This window comes from Danio rerio, chromosome 10 (genome assembly GCF_052040795.2).
Source record: "Danio rerio strain M-AB ecotype USA chromosome 10, GRCz13ab, whole genome shotgun sequence".
In the NCBI taxonomy this organism is placed as follows: domain Eukaryota; kingdom Metazoa; phylum Chordata; class Actinopteri; order Cypriniformes; family Danionidae; genus Danio; species Danio rerio.
In genome coordinates, this window is record NC_141030.1 from 40,522,501 (window position 1) to 40,539,671 (window position 17,171).

The 17,171-nt window shown below is 38.3% G+C and overlaps 1 protein-coding gene and 1 long non-coding RNA gene across 9 annotated transcripts in view; one reads left to right on the forward strand and one right to left on the reverse strand.

Moving 5' to 3' along the window:
• The window catches only part of LOC147835136 (uncharacterized), a 113,866-nt gene that overhangs the window by 7,001 nt on the left and 89,694 nt on the right, over window positions 1–17,171 (forward strand). The gene's annotated exons all lie outside the window — the stretch shown is intronic.
• Window positions 2,105–16,633, reverse strand: phf12a (PHD finger protein 12a). Of its 4 annotated transcripts, none has more exons than XR_015501398.1 (15): window positions 16,174–16,633; window positions 15,744–15,925; window positions 13,605–13,677; window positions 11,145–11,571; window positions 10,944–11,064; window positions 10,542–10,674; window positions 10,258–10,422; window positions 8,506–8,649; window positions 7,829–8,414; window positions 7,638–7,754; window positions 6,089–6,232; window positions 5,919–6,011; window positions 5,762–5,844; window positions 5,440–5,685; window positions 2,105–5,290 (listed from the first exon to the last, which is right to left on the reverse strand). XR_015501398.1 is itself a non-coding variant. In XM_087271196.1 (15 exons), the coding sequence occupies exons 1-15, from the start codon at window positions 16,237–16,239 to the stop codon at window positions 2,623–2,625; spliced, it is 2,826 nt and encodes a 941-aa protein (XP_087127322.1). In that variant the 5' UTR covers window positions 16,240–16,633; the 3' UTR covers window positions 2,105–2,622. The 4 variants fall into 4 exon arrangements, 1 of the variants encoding a protein (XP_087127322.1); XM_087271196.1 differs by having other exon boundaries at window positions 2,105–2,975; window positions 5,547–5,685; XR_015501399.1 differs by having other exon boundaries at window positions 4,645–5,290; window positions 5,448–5,685.

Genomic DNA, 17,171 nt, shown 5'->3' on the forward strand with positions numbered 1-17,171 from the left:
GCATTAAAAAAGGTGGGTGGAAATGTAAGGCTCAGGTGAGAAATACCGCTTCATCTTAAAAAAAGGGGAGGAGACCGACAGAAACTCTGAGTTTAGAGAATAAAACCTGCTTCTGACCAGGTTAGATTCACAGAGTAAGATACCACAGTAACTGACTCTGAGTTAAAGTTACCTCTCTTTTAGAAACAGGCTTGACTTACCCTGCTTTCTCGAGTTTAACAAACCTGTCATTTTGAAACGGAAAACCCAGAGTTTCTCTCATTTCAGGGTTAAAATACTCTGAGTTTTCAGTTAACCTCCTTTCTGAAACAGGCCCCAGGACTCTGGAGATATGTGACATTTGTTGAGGGGAAAAGTAAGGATTTATGCAGATATCACGGCTACGTTGTTGTGTAGTTGCCAAGTGGCTTCTGTTGCTGGCATTTTGAAGTCATCATGTCTAACTTTTATGGTAAAGGATATGATACCAAGGGTGTAGGTTTGCACTTGACATTGGTGGGGATTTGTGGATATAAGAATACAATCCCCCCTAACCCACTTGTTTGTGTGTGTGTGTGTGTGTGTGTGTGTGTGTGTGTGTGTGTGTGTGTGTGTGTGTGTGTGTGTGTGTGTGTATATATATATATATATATATATATATATATATATATATATATATAAATAGTAAAAACTCAAAACATAAATTGGCATTGAAAGTATACGTTAACATTATATTGAAGCAACTGTTTATATTTTCAAGAACAACTGAGCACAGTTATAGGAGCAGAAAAATATCAAGCTGTAAACATGTTTTGTACTTTAAATGAGGAAAATAAACATGTGTTATGAATTATGAATGTGACAAAAAAGTGTGGGTTTACAGTATACAACATACTGTTGAAGTCAGAATTATTAGCCCTCCTAAATTATTAGCCCCCCCCACCCCCTGTTTATTTTTCCCCCAAAGAGATTTTTTCAGCACATTTCTAAACAATTCTAAAACATTTCTAATAACTGTTTTCTTTTATCTTTGCCATGATGACGGTAAATAATATTTTACTAGATATTTTTCTTCTGTACAGCTTAAAGTGACATTTAAAGGCTTAACTAGGTTAATTAGGTTAACTAGGCAGGTTAGGGTAATCAGGCAAGTCATTGTATAACAATGTTTTTTTTTTTTTTTTGTAGACTATCGACACACAATTTGCCTAAAGGGGCTAATCATTTTGCCCTTAAAATGGTATCTAAAAAATGTAAAACTGCTTGTATTCTAGTCGAAATAAAACAAGTAAGACTTTCTCCAGATGAAAAAAAAACATTATAGGAAATACTGTGAAAATTTCCTTGCTCTGTTAAACATTATGTGGGAAATATTTAAAATAAGAGAAAAAAATTCAAAGGGAGGCTGATAATTCTGACTTCAACTACACACACACACTTTTAAACATTTATTATATTAATATTATTTACAATATAAAAACTGAATGATTAAACTTAAGTGCATAATATAGAAATCTAATTAAATGTAATATATATTATACTTTTACACATTATATTATTTGTTATTTACAATATAAAGTGTTATGTTTTTTTTTCCATAATATATACAGTTGCTGTCTATGAAATTCTGGGTTGGATCAGACAAAAATAAATAGTTTTCAGTAACCATATAACACTACAAATAAAAACAGTTCCCTGGTTCTCTCCTTCAATTTAAAATCAACCAGATTCCTGACTTGTTTTATTTTTAAACTGGACAAAAAAAAACGAATTGGTTTAGAAAAAACAAACAAACCCCATTTCTTATCGAACCATATAATTGTAAAAATATCTTTAAATATCACTACAGTTTACCCTATAACTGCACTTCACTTTATTGCACTGACATATACTTATATCCTGCACTTGCTCCTACTCCTCGTTAGACCTAAACTGCATTTTGTTGCTTTGTACATGTGTAAGGACAATAAAGTTAAATCTAATCTAATTTGCCTCGCAATTTAGGCAATATATCTCTTGAAATTGGATATTTTTTCAAACCCTTTGTATATGTAATTGTAGTAGCAACTTATCTTAGAGAAGACCAGTTAATCGGTCTGTAAGCATGACACAATAACACAGGCTGTGGATTTCTAAAGCAGGTTATTTTAAAATATGGTTTGTATTTACATCGTTTGACACAAGAACTTAGTGAAAACTTACAGAACACATGAAACAGACAGATACCAAATGGTGCACGGCAGAAATAATACAAACTGGAGCACTTTTGTTTGTGCGCTGAATCATGTTGTGGATTTTTGTCTATACACACATATACATATCTACAAGTCTCCTCACATTTCGCTTCAGAGGACATAAATAAAAGCATCCGTTTTTATGGGATGGGTAAAATAAAAGAAGACGCTTGTTTGTATAAAAACTTTTGTTACTGGCACAAAATAGATGATGTTTGGATTTCTTTACATGTGAAAACTGCTCGACGGTTCTGATGACCAAAGTTTCCCTTTAAAAATGCAAGTCTTGCATTGAGACACAAAAAAATGTGCAATCTGCCAAAAAGAGTCCAAAGGAATTAGAAAAACGTCACCTCATGCAAGAGTATAAACAATAGAATAGTTAGCAAACCGTTTGAACTGTACAGGGTTAAGTTACAAGGTTGTGTTGTAGCGGAGGATTGGGTTTGCTCAGCTGCTCCCCCTGTTGGCCAGGTGTGAGAGCGAGGCTGCAGGCGCTGAGCTCCTCTTTAAGTGGCTTGTTGGCGAACTCTGCGATGCTGAAAATGAACTGCAAGCAGCCCAGTTTGACGTGACTTCCGTGATGGAGGAGCGCAGTGCCTTCCCATCCTGCACCACTGCCTCCGATCATACGGGAGCCGCTGTTTTTACAGTTACAGGGAGTGACTGAAGCGTCCTGGGACTGGCAGCTCATGTGTGTGACTTCTTTTGCTGAGGGAACACTATTCAGAGACTCTTCTTGTTCTTTTTTCCTGCAGCGTCCTGTAAACACATTTCAGTTAATACTGCTGCTTGGTTACTGTGATGTTTTTCCAAATCACAAAGAAATGGAAATTACATGAAATCCAACCTGAAGTTTCACACAGAATTTTAAGACATTTTAAGAATCGATTTGATCAAGTAGTTCTTACCAGATTTCGTATTGGGCATACGAGAATGACGCATGGTTTTTTGCTCCAAGGTGAAAACCCTACTCAGCGTCTGTGCTGCAAAACTCCTCTTACTATAAAACATATTTTACTGGACTGTCCTGCTTTTACTGATTCTAGAAGGACTTTTTATGAAATGAACTCTTTTAAGGACATTTTTGACAAAGTGAAACCAGAAAAGATTTTAGAATTTTTATCATGTATTAACACAAAAAAATCTTATTTATGTTTTATTTTGTTTGTTGATTTTTAAATTGTATATTTATTGTTGAAAGATTCCTGCCATGAAGATAGCCTTGGTTGCTGACGTGGCATTAAATAAAAAAAATACATTACATTACACACAAAGAAATGGTAATTAAATCAGTTTTTTAAATGCATTATATTGACCTTATTCCTTCACATACATTCGGGAGCAGCCATTGGAAACTTATTGGCTTGAGACTTCTGGTCTCATTCACCATTGATGTTTAACCATAAAAAAGCTGATTATGCTGCTTGATGTTGAATACTTGTATTTGCTTATTTTATATATATATATATATATATATATATATATATATATATATATATATATATATTTTTTTTTTTTGCATTGTCGTAAACATACTTTTTTGTAGAGCAAGTAAGCCGACCGTTTATTCTTGTAAATTATTCTGTCATTTCCCCATAGACAAATGAATCAGAAGTTTGAAAGCGATCACAGAAAAGAGATTACTTCCACATTGCAGAATGAGGCAATGTATTGTGCTTATGTAAGGTAATGCGTGATGATATTTTTTTTATGGGGCCATAAAATGGAAGTTGCTCACTTGGCCATATCACAGCTTTTCTTTCCTAAAAATTGCCATTTTAATTTCATGTTGACTTCATATTATTTCTTGGGACACGTTTAGTAATTTGGTCTGCTTCCAGCCGGCCCCTTACTTGTTACCAATGGCAAGTGTACATTCTGCAGATAAGTCTGATTTTCCTAAGTATTTTTTGTGCTGGTACCTTTACTTGCCATAGATGTATAAACATGACACTCAAACTGCCAGTAAAATCTGTTTAAAGCCCAATCCTTATTTTTGTACCCCTTAGACCCTTGAAACCGAGTGTAAAGGGGGAGGGCTTCAAAATTTTCCCCCTGAGAAATGGGACAGCACTACAACACCTGCACACGTCATCATATGTCATCATGATCTCTTTCTTCTATGAGATTGACGATTGCTGTAGTTATTCCAGTTGCGTTATTTTTTGGTATTTATCTTCAGGAAATCACTGAATGCAACAATATCATGTTATCATAATGATATAATGTGGCATTAAGATCGTAACTATACTGTGCATTTACACCATGGTCATATTCATCTATGTAAACACAAAAAAACAACATTAACGTTATAGTAGACACTGTAAAAAGCTCATTCCCAGCCATTAAACTTTTCTGACAGGGTATTCCAGAAACAAAATGTTCTGGGACTGCTATACAGGAGCTATTATTATGGATTATAGAGAGCAAAATTTAGTGTTTTTTTTTTTTTTTTTTTTTTAAAGCATGACGGTAAAACACAAACGCGGTTATGAATGTATTTAAACATGTGCTTGTTTGTTGTAAAAATTCGTAATAATGACAAAAAATTCTAATTTGCGGATCTCCTTGCTTCCGGGTGCAGCTATACTGCCATTGTGGCTGGTGTATTCTGGGAAATTTTTGTACCCCTCGGTTTCGAGTGTGGTCCTGAAAAAACTTAATTTCAAGGGTTATCTAGCCCTTCCCCTTAGCCCTACATCTTCAAGCTAAAGAGAATTGGGACACCCCTACTCCTCGTTTTGCACGTTCATGTGAAGGGGTAGAATTGGGATTGGGGCATAATGAGTAAATAATTGAATCGTTCATTCAAAAAACTCATTCAAAATGACTGATTCATTTGTTAATGAAGCTTCGTCTTCATATTTGTAGAAGAAAATAATTTTGCTTTTATAATTTTGTCATTCTAGCCTCATTAATCAGTGAATTCTTTTGGACTCTGACATCACTAAAACAGCAATATATATCATCCAGTCAGGAAAAAAAAAAGTCTACGCCATGCATTTCTTCTGATTTGAGGGTTTGCTTTACTCTAATGCAGGGATGTCAAACTCAATTCCTGGAGGGCCGCAGCTCTGCACAGTTTAGTTCCAACTCTAATTAAACACACCTGATCAAACTAATTGAGTCCTTCAGGTTTGTTTGAAACCTACAGGTAAGTGTGTTGGTGCAGGGTTGGAACTAAACTGTGCAGGGCTGCGGCCCTCCAGGAATGGAGTTTGACATCCCTGCTCTAATGTATATCAAAACAGAATAAATGACCTACTGTTACTTCTGCTTCCTCATGACTTGAAACAGACGAAAAATATAACTAAATAAAAATGAACTCACGGATGATGTTCTGCACTTTGGTGAGAAGATTGCTGGATGGACTCTGGCTCATTTTCTCTGAAAAGTCACATGAATACAGTATGTTGTCCACGGTTGTCCCATGTTCGCTGTAGTTCAGCAGTTCATACTGCTTGGTATTCTGAAGGAGAAAATGATTGAAATTACTCTAAAAAGATCACACCATTTTTTTCTCTTAAATGTTTAAAATGGCATACCTCATCATAAAATATACAGGCATGTTTCCCTGAAACATAGTTACAATGCCCGTAGTTTGTAAGGCACACGTCCATATCAGCACCTAGAATGAGAAATGATATTTAAACTGAACACTGAAGGATGATGCGTTTCCTGCAGGCACAGGATGATAATCACCTGTCCCGATGTGCAGACTCCTGTAGCACATGTTGACAGCATTTCCTGAGACCGAACAGAACGAAGCTCTTGCTTGCACCTCCCTGTTCTGGGCTGAAAATAGACAAGAATTCATTATAAACAGATGTGAACACAAACTTCTGTAAGAGGTTTTGAGTAATATTTCATACCTTCACCATGTTTCCTATGAGCCAGAGAAACGGATAAAGGAGAACTGCTCTGAACAGGAGATGATTTTGAGTCAAAAAGCTGCTGAATCCGCTGCCAGGCCAAAAGCTTGATAAATTTCTCATCTAATGCGTTAAGCTCAACCTCTGCAAAACAAACACAATAATTATTATTATTATTATTTTTTTTAAGCTGTGTTCTAAATGATTTACATTAACCCTTAAAGACCGAGACAGCCGCTCTCGGCTAAAATGTTTAATAACTGATCCACTCATCCGATCCATACAATTCAAAGATTGGCATAAAGAAGAGAATCTCAGCTTTCCAGCACTGTAACACATTACATTCACGGACTTTCAGAGGCTCCGGAATCAGTGCGGTTACGTCATTAAATTTTGACAACGCTGATTTGACAAAGAAACGCTCGTCACTGTGTCTCCGGACAAACCAGACATGATGCATTGATGCATTGTCCATCCTCCATGCCCAGATTGATTCAAACTCGCCATCTCTCGACCAATAAGCATAGGTTTCGCTTTGTGTACCAACAATGAGCTTTTTGAACAACATGGAATGAGAGATTTACGTGCGGCTAAATAAAACGCAAAAAAAAAAGTTTTGCATGAAATAATTCTCATACTAAGTACTTTTGCATGCACAACAGCACAGAAACATGACAAAACAGTGACACAGCAAAGACGAAGTGCTGCTCTTGCTGTTTTCAAAAGACACAAATGAAGGTGCAGCTGTTTGTTTTTTGCATTGCAGACAACCACATCCCAAATCCATATCCACAGACAACCATATCCATGCTGGCACATAAAACCTAAGGATGGTCCATATTAAATCTAGTTTAGTTATGTAACTATTTATAGTATAGTAAATATTTATATCTATTTTTTTATTGAGGATTTGCACCATGTTTATTTGGACTTTGACGGATTATTATTTTCTTATTTTTTTATTTGTTCATTGTAAGTGGTGTTGTTTGTAGTAACTGAAAATATATTATTTGGAAAGTCAAATTTGCTTCACTGTTCTATTATTTTGTAACATTTTTTTATGTTTAGTTCATTCCCAGAACTTTTGGGCAAATACACTGTCAGTAAATAAATGCATTTTTTCCCCCATTGAAAAACACCTTGGAATAACATTGAAATAAATTGCTATAACTTGCTCAGGGAATGGTGGATGTAGACAATTTATTTTGGAAGTATAAAACATCATAGCATGTATTTCTAAAAAAAGAAAAACACTTCATAAGGTTTTGTTTGTAATAACTAGAAAATGACACTTTTTAAAAAATAGTTTCTGGAAAATTCTGGAATATTTTCTGTCTGTTCAAATGTTTTTGGACCAAAAAATATTTTAGACTGGACCATTAAATGATACAGATTGAAACTTCAGGTTCTCCTGTTTAATATATGATACTTGAGGCTGACTGCTAAAATAAAAGTAAAACTGCTTTTAAAAAAAATATTAATATAGGCCCATTAGGTGCCCACAAAATACCTTTAGGTCTTTAAGGGTTAAAAACACAAACAAACCCACCTCCACCGCCCTGCATGATGTCTTTTATCCGACCGGACAGCTCTGACATGTTGGGTTCTGTGCAAGAGGAGATGTCCCCACTGCCTGCCATCACTGAGTCCAGACTGGACTTTCCACCTGAGAAGACAAAGCAGCCAATGAATATTTCTGTTGGTGATAATCAAATACATGCTATACAACGAGGCATTTACCACAAGAAGAAGATGGAGATCTCTGTCCATTTGACCCAGCGTCTGAGGTGACTTTTTGTGGTTTAACAGCATGTGCTCCTGTACATACAGTGGAGTCTGAGACTTTTGCAGCTGCATCTGAAGCCGGTGGAGTTTTAGCATGATCACATGGTTGAGTTCGGGGCTCAGATTTGACACGAGCAGGAGGAAGGACATCAGTGCCACTACGAGGCTTTAAACTGGCATCCTCGCCCTTGATAATGGCTCCAGAGTTGGCATGGTTGAGTGGACTGGGCATGGGTAAACAGGGCTTTTCACGGTCAGCGCTCTTGTTTTGGGTTCTAACAGGATCCTGTGTTCCATTGGACTGAACCGATTGGTCTACAGGGCCGTTTGTGGTCTTACAGTTCTGACACAGTCCCTCAGTACATGAGCTACAGGGAACTTTTGGTGAAGAGTTCTGGCTGCCCTGCGAGGCGGCACTCTGGCAGGAGTCTCTGAGTTTTAGATCAGTCTTTTCTGTGTGCTCTGAATCCCAATGAGATGTTTGTCTGTTCCTTAAATGCCTCATAATGCTGCACTGCAGCGAGATGATGTCTTTGAGCCACTATACCAAAGCATAAGCAAAACAAAAAGAATGGTTCAGTTAAATAATAGATTTTAAAATCAGAAGTGAACTGTGAGCAGTTGATACACACCTGATGTTGTTCATCTTCACTGGCTAAGTGCTGTGGGACAGAAGCTTCAGGAAGGCCAGTACAGATCAGTTCTCCTTCACGGACTCCTGCTGATGCCATCAAAGTAGGTGGGTTCTGATACTGTGACTTTATGGCATCTGGAACCTGTCAAAACCAAATCAGGGTTTCTGCAGGTTTCTTCAAGTCAAATTTAAGACTTTAAAGACCCTTTTAAGACCTTTATGAATGAACTTAGACTTATACAGTAGAGTTGGGCGATCTCGACCAATTTGGCATCGTACAATGTGAAACATTGCAATGGACTATGGCATCGTCAACATAGGCGGAAGTGAATTATTTATGAATAATAAATTAATTCATAACAAATTAATTATTTGTAGCCTACCGTTTCAACTACCTGACCCGAATAGTCTTTATTTTGCTTAAAACCAAATCATAAATAAATAAAGATAAGTTACACACAGATTACCACCTGTCAATCACTTTTTCCGTGGCATGAATAGGCTGAGTGATCTGTGTCGTTATAATGGCGTCCACAAACTTGGTCGGTTAAAAAAATAAGCCCAACCAACAGTATCTGAGGTTTTCACTAAAATTACTAAGTACAAGTGTGAAAGTGAAAGATTGAAGCAGTGTACTGACGTTCTCACACGTTACCTGATGGATTCAAAAGACCAAAGAGTCATTAGATGGAGACGGGATGAATTAAATATCACCTTTAACAACAATAGTGAGACTCGATCCAGCAGTACATCCTTGATAAACTGTCTGACGTGCACTGCTCTCTGGAGCTCAGACCAGCGTGTGTGGCTGTGCCTCTGTTCATGTGATGTGCGTTTTCAGAGGACGGAGGGCTGTTCAGAAATGCTAGGTAAAACACAATGTGGATCATTTTCGATCGAAAATGCCATTTTAAGACTTAATAGTGTAAACGGCCCTAAGTGTGTGTTTTGTGAGCGGGTTTGCGACGGGGGCAGGTTGGAGGTTTGCGATGCTGGCTCAGCATCGTGTTGTCTGTCGGAGATGGAATTTAAGACTTTTTAAGGCCTAATATTTTGTTTTTGAAATTTAAGACCTTTTTCAGACTTTTTAAGACCCCACGGAAACCTCGCAAATGATATCCCGAATGATTTTCCACAACCTCTGTAGTGGTGTCATAAAGGTTTATGTTTGTGCCTAGTATTAAAGGGATAGTTTACACAAAAATTTAAATTCACGCACTCGTGGTTTGAAACCGCTATCAGTTTCTTTATTCTTCAACACAAAATAAGATATTTTGAGGTAAGCTGAAAACCTGTTTACCATTGGAAAAAAAACAATACCATGGAAGTAGACGTTTACAGGTTTCCAGCTTTCTTCAAATTATCATCTTTTGCAATTAACAGAATAAAGAAAAAATTAATTTTTGATGATTTTTTTGGGGTAAATATCCCTTTAAGATGCATTTTCATCAATCTTATGACAAGTACATAAAGCTAAATACAGGTATAAATGGAGTCTAAATCATTTTCAGCTTGTTCTCTTTTGAGTGCATACAGAGATTTTTATTGGACTCCTATGATATATATGTTCAACCAGACACAAGTCCAACTGCTTTTTCGTTACTGACTAACTGTGATCGATATTAAAATGCATACTGTAAAAGCCCACCAACACAAGACGATCATACTTGTCTTATCATACACTTGATCATACATTTTTTTTTAACTAATGCATGTAAATACTGAGTGACTTTAACAGACGGTAGATCACCTTAAGAGTCTTTTTGCTTCTGGCATGAGTTGATCGCTGTATTGGGGGGTGTTGTCGATGTATCCGCTGGAGGAAGTCAAGCTTGACAGCATGCTGAGATATACAGTCCTGAAACTGGTCAAATAACTGGCAACGGTTGCTGATGGTTAAGGATCTCTGGTTCAGCTTTGAGGAAAGAAAAAGAGAATGAATTATTGGCATGTTGGTTCAAGTGTTTAGGATATGGAAATAGCATGTATGTTCTATACAGGTCTTATTATTCATTTTTAAGTACGCTTCCTTACTATCAGGTTCTGGATGTGGTTGGGACACATCCACCTGCCTGTGGGGAAGGCAGTGAGAGGCGGGTCCAAACAGTCCATGTGAAATAAGAGAGGGCAAAAGTCACACTGGATCAGTGGAGCCAATCGGCAGCTCCTGCGAGAGACAGAAACCACATGATTGATAATGAAAAAAAAAACACAAGAACACACACAAAACATCCTGAACTTAATGTCTCTAAAATCAAAATAATGTTATGAATTGGAATTTAAACTTGTCAATAAGGGTGCTCCGATCGATCAGTCAGTGATCACATCGAGACTTAAACCAGCGACCTTCTTGCTGTGAGGCGACAGTGCTAAACACTGAACCACCATGCCACAAGTAGAGTTTATAAATGTATGTAATAATACAAAGCCTCATACCTGCTGCATGTGTAGCACACTTTAACAGGCAGTGGAACCAGTCCACAACTGTCCAGCTCGTGTTGTGGCCGTTTAACACTCTTGCTGGACAACTCGTCTTTCCTTCTCCTTTTGCTGGTGCCTGAGAAGAAAAGAACAGAAGCATCAGAGGCGTCTCTGAATTGCAAACAATCTGGACAGTGTGATCGGGATGTCCTGTACCTGGAAGTGCGGTTGTGCAGGTGAGGTCATTCGGAAGCTGGAACTGCGTGGGGTTCCTCTGCATGGCAGCGGCTATTAGGAGGTCAAATGGTCTTTTGAGGGTGGTCGTGGTATTCAAGAGTTCAGGCTCTGAACCCTGAGTCTCATCCTCCACATCCAAGAGGTCTTCCTCTGTGTCGTTCTGCTCTGATGGCGTGGGGGTGTCTGCTGAAGAAGTGTTGGAGTTGGGGGTCGCAGGTCGGCTGCTGTGTCGTCTCTCCAAAAGTCGTACCTGTGCGACGGCGGCCCGCAGGCCTGTGCCACCCGTCCCCACAGAGGGATCCAGTCGTAACGTCCCACAATCCTGCTCAGGAGCTGGAGGAGGAGTCTGCTTCCCCAGCTGCCGCTCCAGCAGGCCGTTAATTTGCTCTTTCTTCTGTTCCCTTTTCTGTTACCAGAAAAAACAACAACATTTTAATATGCAAATTGTTTAATTTTATGCAAAAGGAACCCATGCAGGGAATCTGTGGGGTCTTTTAAATCTCAAAAGTTAAATTATAGGCCTTAAAAAGCCTTAAATCTACTGAAATATTGTGTTGTAGGTCTTAAATCTGTTTTAACAGGTCTTAATTTTCCTTTGTTCTTGTATAGTTATCCATTCTAGCCATTAACACCCATACAATCACCAACAAGGCCTTATAGGGGGGATCCACTACGATTACTACTACTAGTTGATGTGTAATGTAGCTGTGTGAACATGAACAACATCTCAGAATGTAATAAACTCAAAGTTCAATGCAAAGGGAGACACTGACTTTTACAGAGTTAGCTTAGCAAAGGCAACAGCGAACAAATTCTGGGGACTACCAAAAAATACGTCCAGGGTAATGAGACCATTGACCCTTCAGGTTATGCGTATACACCTCGCGCAGCGAAGGGGCATAGTCAGAGACGCTGTAATGTCATAACAGAAATGCTTCCGGGTGCTTGGAGCCTATCTGCAAATCACAGCATATTATGTTTGACCAATCAGAGCCTTTTGAGGGCGGGCCTTTTGGAGGAACTAGAAAACATGAGTCATTTTCATGTTATCTGAGTAGCTGTACATAATCAAAGCAAGATATATGAAAAAATTATGTAAATTTTTTTTTTTTTTACAAATGAAACATGAGCACACATTGCTTTGCATCTTATAAACACATCCAAGCCGTAAAAATACACTCTGGACCACCCCTTTATTAAATATAAAAAATATACATTTAAAAATAGCAGTCAATTACTTTCCTTACAGTAACTTTTCTTTAAACATTCTCCATTTATTTACTGCTGAGGATACTGATTTTACCAGTATTTTTTTTTTATTAAATTATTATTATTAAATGTATTAAATTAAATACTTTTTGATAGGACAAAAGAAAATATTTTCCAACAAGGATGTTCAAGAAAAATCCTTAGCATTTAGTCTAAGTCTAAAATTTAATTAACAACGGTCTTAAAAGTCCACCCACTGAACGACTCTTGTCTACACGGCTCCTCTGGGTCTGGTGCCTTTCTACCCGAGTTCCCTTCTTCATAAGTCAAAAAGCCAGTGTGCCCTACGTTCAAGTGAATTTTATCATTTGACTGTTCAGGTTAAATTGAAATGGGGAGGCGAGCCTTTAGTTAAGCCGCCCCCTCATCTTGGAAAACTCTTCAGTCTGAACTAAAATATCTGAGCTCATTCCATTCAAATATTTTCGCTCTATCCTTTTTAACAAACAACAACAGGCCATTTCTCAATGTATGTGTTTTTAACATCTTGTAATGTGGTAAAGCTGAACAACTAAACTATATTTTCATATAATCTTAGTTTTCTATTTATTATTATTATTATCATTATTATTTTTCATTAGTCATGTGTTGCGGACCTCTTGGCCAGGTCACACTTGTAAATGAGGTCTTGATGTCAATGTTTTTTTTTTTTATTTGGTTAAATAAAAAAATGTGTATAAATTTAATTTTGTAAATCCGGCAGAAACCCTGCTGTGACTTCTGTGATGCGGACAGTGAAATACATTTATTTTGTGTAATGTCAAAATCAAAGCTTTGGATTAACTTGAAGAAATTGACAGAAATATATCAACACCATATTGTACAATGTACTTTTCAGTGTAACAACAACAATAATACTTTATGTAATAATATTTTTTCCTCTATTCAATGTTAACAAACATGTGAAAAAACTAAACAAAAAAAAACTAGCTATTGAAAATGTAATAAGTCAAGAAAAATTACGATTTCATTGGGTCCTATACAACATACCATTTTCACTTTTTAATTCTACAACATTTTTTGTAAGAGTTAGTAAATATGTAATTATCAGACATTATTTTTTATATCAAATAAATGCTACTACTGAAATAATACTGTAAAATACAAAAATACCTTTAATAATTATTGTTTTATTACTAATATTTATGTCTGCCTTAATTTTACACCAACCTTTTTGCGAACAGTGCAGCGATGACACATCCAGTCACCAGAGGGTAGCATTTCTCTGCTCAATGGTGGGTTACTGGGGAAATGTAAACAAAGTCCGGATTAAAACTACAGGCTTCATCTAACGCTCAGCAAACATGCACAGGTCTGTTACTAACAGCCATTCAATACTACAATAAAAAAACAGCCGCGCATTTAAAAGAGGTGACTTGGAATGAAAACCATCTATATATACACAGTCTGCAAAAAGAAGGTAAATTAATACCTTGGATTGTAAGAAAGGACTCTCTGTTACCTAATTCACTACACAAATGCTAACATATCGATGTCCAAACGCTTTGAAAGCACCAGGCTGTCTGATTCTGTACTACATCAACTGGTGCAGCTAAACTTAGTTCTAATAGCTTCAAGATATAAAACTGCTTAAAAGCCATTAAGCGTTTCATATGTTACTGCTGGTTTTTGAAGCCCGTGAAATGAATGCCAGAAACTCTAGAAGTTACAGCACTAATGAAGGGCAGCATGGCAGATTTTCAGAGCCCATGGGCCGCACACCACCGGCTGCATGTGTTTCTTCTCAAATTCACATGGAATCAGTTCAGCTCCCCAAAAACAAAGTATAATCAACAAGAAAATACGGGAATTCAAACATTCTACGCTCCAGCTGATCAACTGCAACACAAAAGGATTGCGCACAGGGCATGTCTGCTACAGTCACAGTGTGAATATGTCGGTCTGGTTTTGATTTCAATGAACCCTGGTGCGTTACGTCATTGCAAAAGTGCAAAGCAGAACGAGGATGAATGTGCATTGTTTTAGCAAAGTAGTTTAGCGTTATTATAAACAGCAAATAGAACACAACACACCATCAAAATTGGAGGGGAACGCTGATTGCAGACATTAAAATGCAGTTAGCGATGGCATCCCGTCTACAAGCTCTCTCACTTATATTCAGGGTAAATCATCAAACGGTAATCCCCTATATGTGCATTGAACTTATGACATTGTCACTGGCTGAATGCATGCACAAATAACTTCTTGAGCAAGTGCACACCCAAGTCCAAGTTGCTTTGCATTCATGCGAATCAAGCCACAATGACACTGCATGAAATTTAGAACAGCTCCTAAATGCAGTTCTGGTTAGCTAGCCTAGGTCAACATAACAGCATTTACATGAGCAATTTTGTGACACTACATTGTTTCAGACTGAACCAGCAGAGTGAAAGCAGCCTAAAGTCTCAACGAAAACTAAATTAGCAACAATGTTTTGTGCTATATTGTGACACATCTTAGAATAATGGATTAGTGTAACAGAAAAGGTGGACAGAGGGTTGGTTTTATATTTATAGTGGTTAATTGGATTTTGATACATGTGGACATGGCACTTAAAAGCGAACAGTACCAAATTACTGTTAAAAATCAGTTATAACATAAAAAACAGAAAAAAAAACATGCGTTATATACGCAATATCCAAAACATGCCTTTAGAAAAATGTTAGAAAACTAAAATGGAATATTTTTATATTTTGGTTGTTTGCTCGTTTATACAACAGTGCTATTTTGGTAGCCTAAACAAGTTTTAGCATGTGTGTGTTTTGAAAATGCAGAATGCAGACATGTGAAAACAGTGATGTCATGCATATGATTATTACTTATTATCGCATATGTGATTACCTAATAAGAAAAACAACAATAGCAGACTACAGGATAAGTGTTATGTTGCTTTACAAAGTGACATAGCTAACTACTCTGGCCTAGCATGCGTAATATAGTGTTTTTAGTCACTCATGGTTCTGTGTGAACCAGAATTATTTTGTCAACAATGTTGCCTGTAATGCAAAGGAAAAAAAGCGTCCATTTTCAGTACAACATCATCATGTAAAGCTATCTCTCCATAATGTAGGCACTGTTGCAGTCACAGATGTCTGTGGCTCATGATTATTTATCAGCTCCCTGCAATACATTTTCCCTGCTCATTCAAGAATCATCAAGCAGATAAATAAACCCTGGCAGCAAACATGATGTTGCATCTCAACATCAGCCAAATCTGAAGCACTTCTAGTTGTCACCTCAACCTTCCTGTTGTGCCCCGCTAAACCTGACCAACAGTAGTGGCTTAAACAGCTCCAGAATCTAACACACCAGCACTGTAGATGGAAAGCAGCAGGACAGTGATCACAGCACAGCAGATCTCCTCCTTCCCGGCAGCTGTCACAGATGTCATGGTTGGTGGCCCTTCCGGATCTCCTGGTGCTCCTGTCCGGCTTTCTGTTCTTCTTCTCTCCGTCCTCAGACTTGGGCGGAGCCAGCAGGGTCTGGATTTTCTGGAGCAGGGAAGAAATTCAGAAACTCATTATTGAAACATCTGTAACGTTACGCGTCTTGCATCACTCCAACTCGAGCCATTGTTGGGCCGTAACCGTGAGCGCGCGTGCGCGCCCATGTGACGAGAGCCTGTGCTATGGATGACATTCGTGAGCTGTTAACGTTAGCGGCTACAAAGAGATTGTGAAGCGGGCAGTGGAGACTGGAGAGAGGAATAAATGGGTACATGAGAGTGTGTGTGCTTTACCTCCATCAGTCCACCGGAGGTATCCAGATCGTACATGATCGTCGGGGTCTCCATTTTACCCCACATCAACACCGGTCCCGACTGGTTCCGATTCCGTCAGCCGCTGCACCTCGACCACTGTCAGACGAATAGCCTTTGACCTCTGCCAAAAACACGTAGGATTTCCCGCCCGTGTGTGTTGTGGCTCCGCGCGGGCTCTCCGTTAATCGAGCAGGCGCGCGGAGGCCTCTATCCCCGGTGCTCTGCGAGACTCCGGCCCGGTAACAGAAGGAAGAATAAACACACAGACGTTATCAGTAAATCCATGATGCGAAGACGTCTAACATCAAGCCCCCCTGAAGGCCAGGTCATGCAGGGAACTGGCAGAAGCGGAAAACAAACGTTTTTCTCCCGGTGAAAGGCGACTTAACGGCGGAGCGTCTCTGTTGTGATGAAGGAACGCTCGCGCTTACTGACGCACAAACCCGTGTGCGCATGCGTCGCCCCGTCAGTAGAGCTGGGAGTTCAATTCGTTTAGAAAATCGGATCTTTTTAGTGAACCGGTTCAGTAGAATCATATCACTGATTTGCCACCACCACACACACATCTAAGTAATGAATATATAATGTTAATTATATATAATACTCAATGTTTGAATGTTTATATAATACACATTTGAAATATTGTTGTTTACGAGTGTTTGTATTGTTCATGATTCCAACAGAGTAGTAGTCAGCAGCAACATGACAGCAGAAGTTTTGTCTTGCTAAGGAGTTAACGCACACAAACACACACACACACACACACACACACACACACACACACACACACGAACATGTATAACATGTATTCACCCTCCAAAAAGCAACAGAATCATAGCCACCCTGCTAAAAAATCCAGCTTAACCAGCCTAGGCTGGTTGGCTGGTTTTAGCTGGTCGACCAGGCTGGTTTTAGAGGGGTTTTGGCCATTTCCAGCCATTTCCAGCCTAGTCTTAGCTGGTCAGGCTGGAAAATGA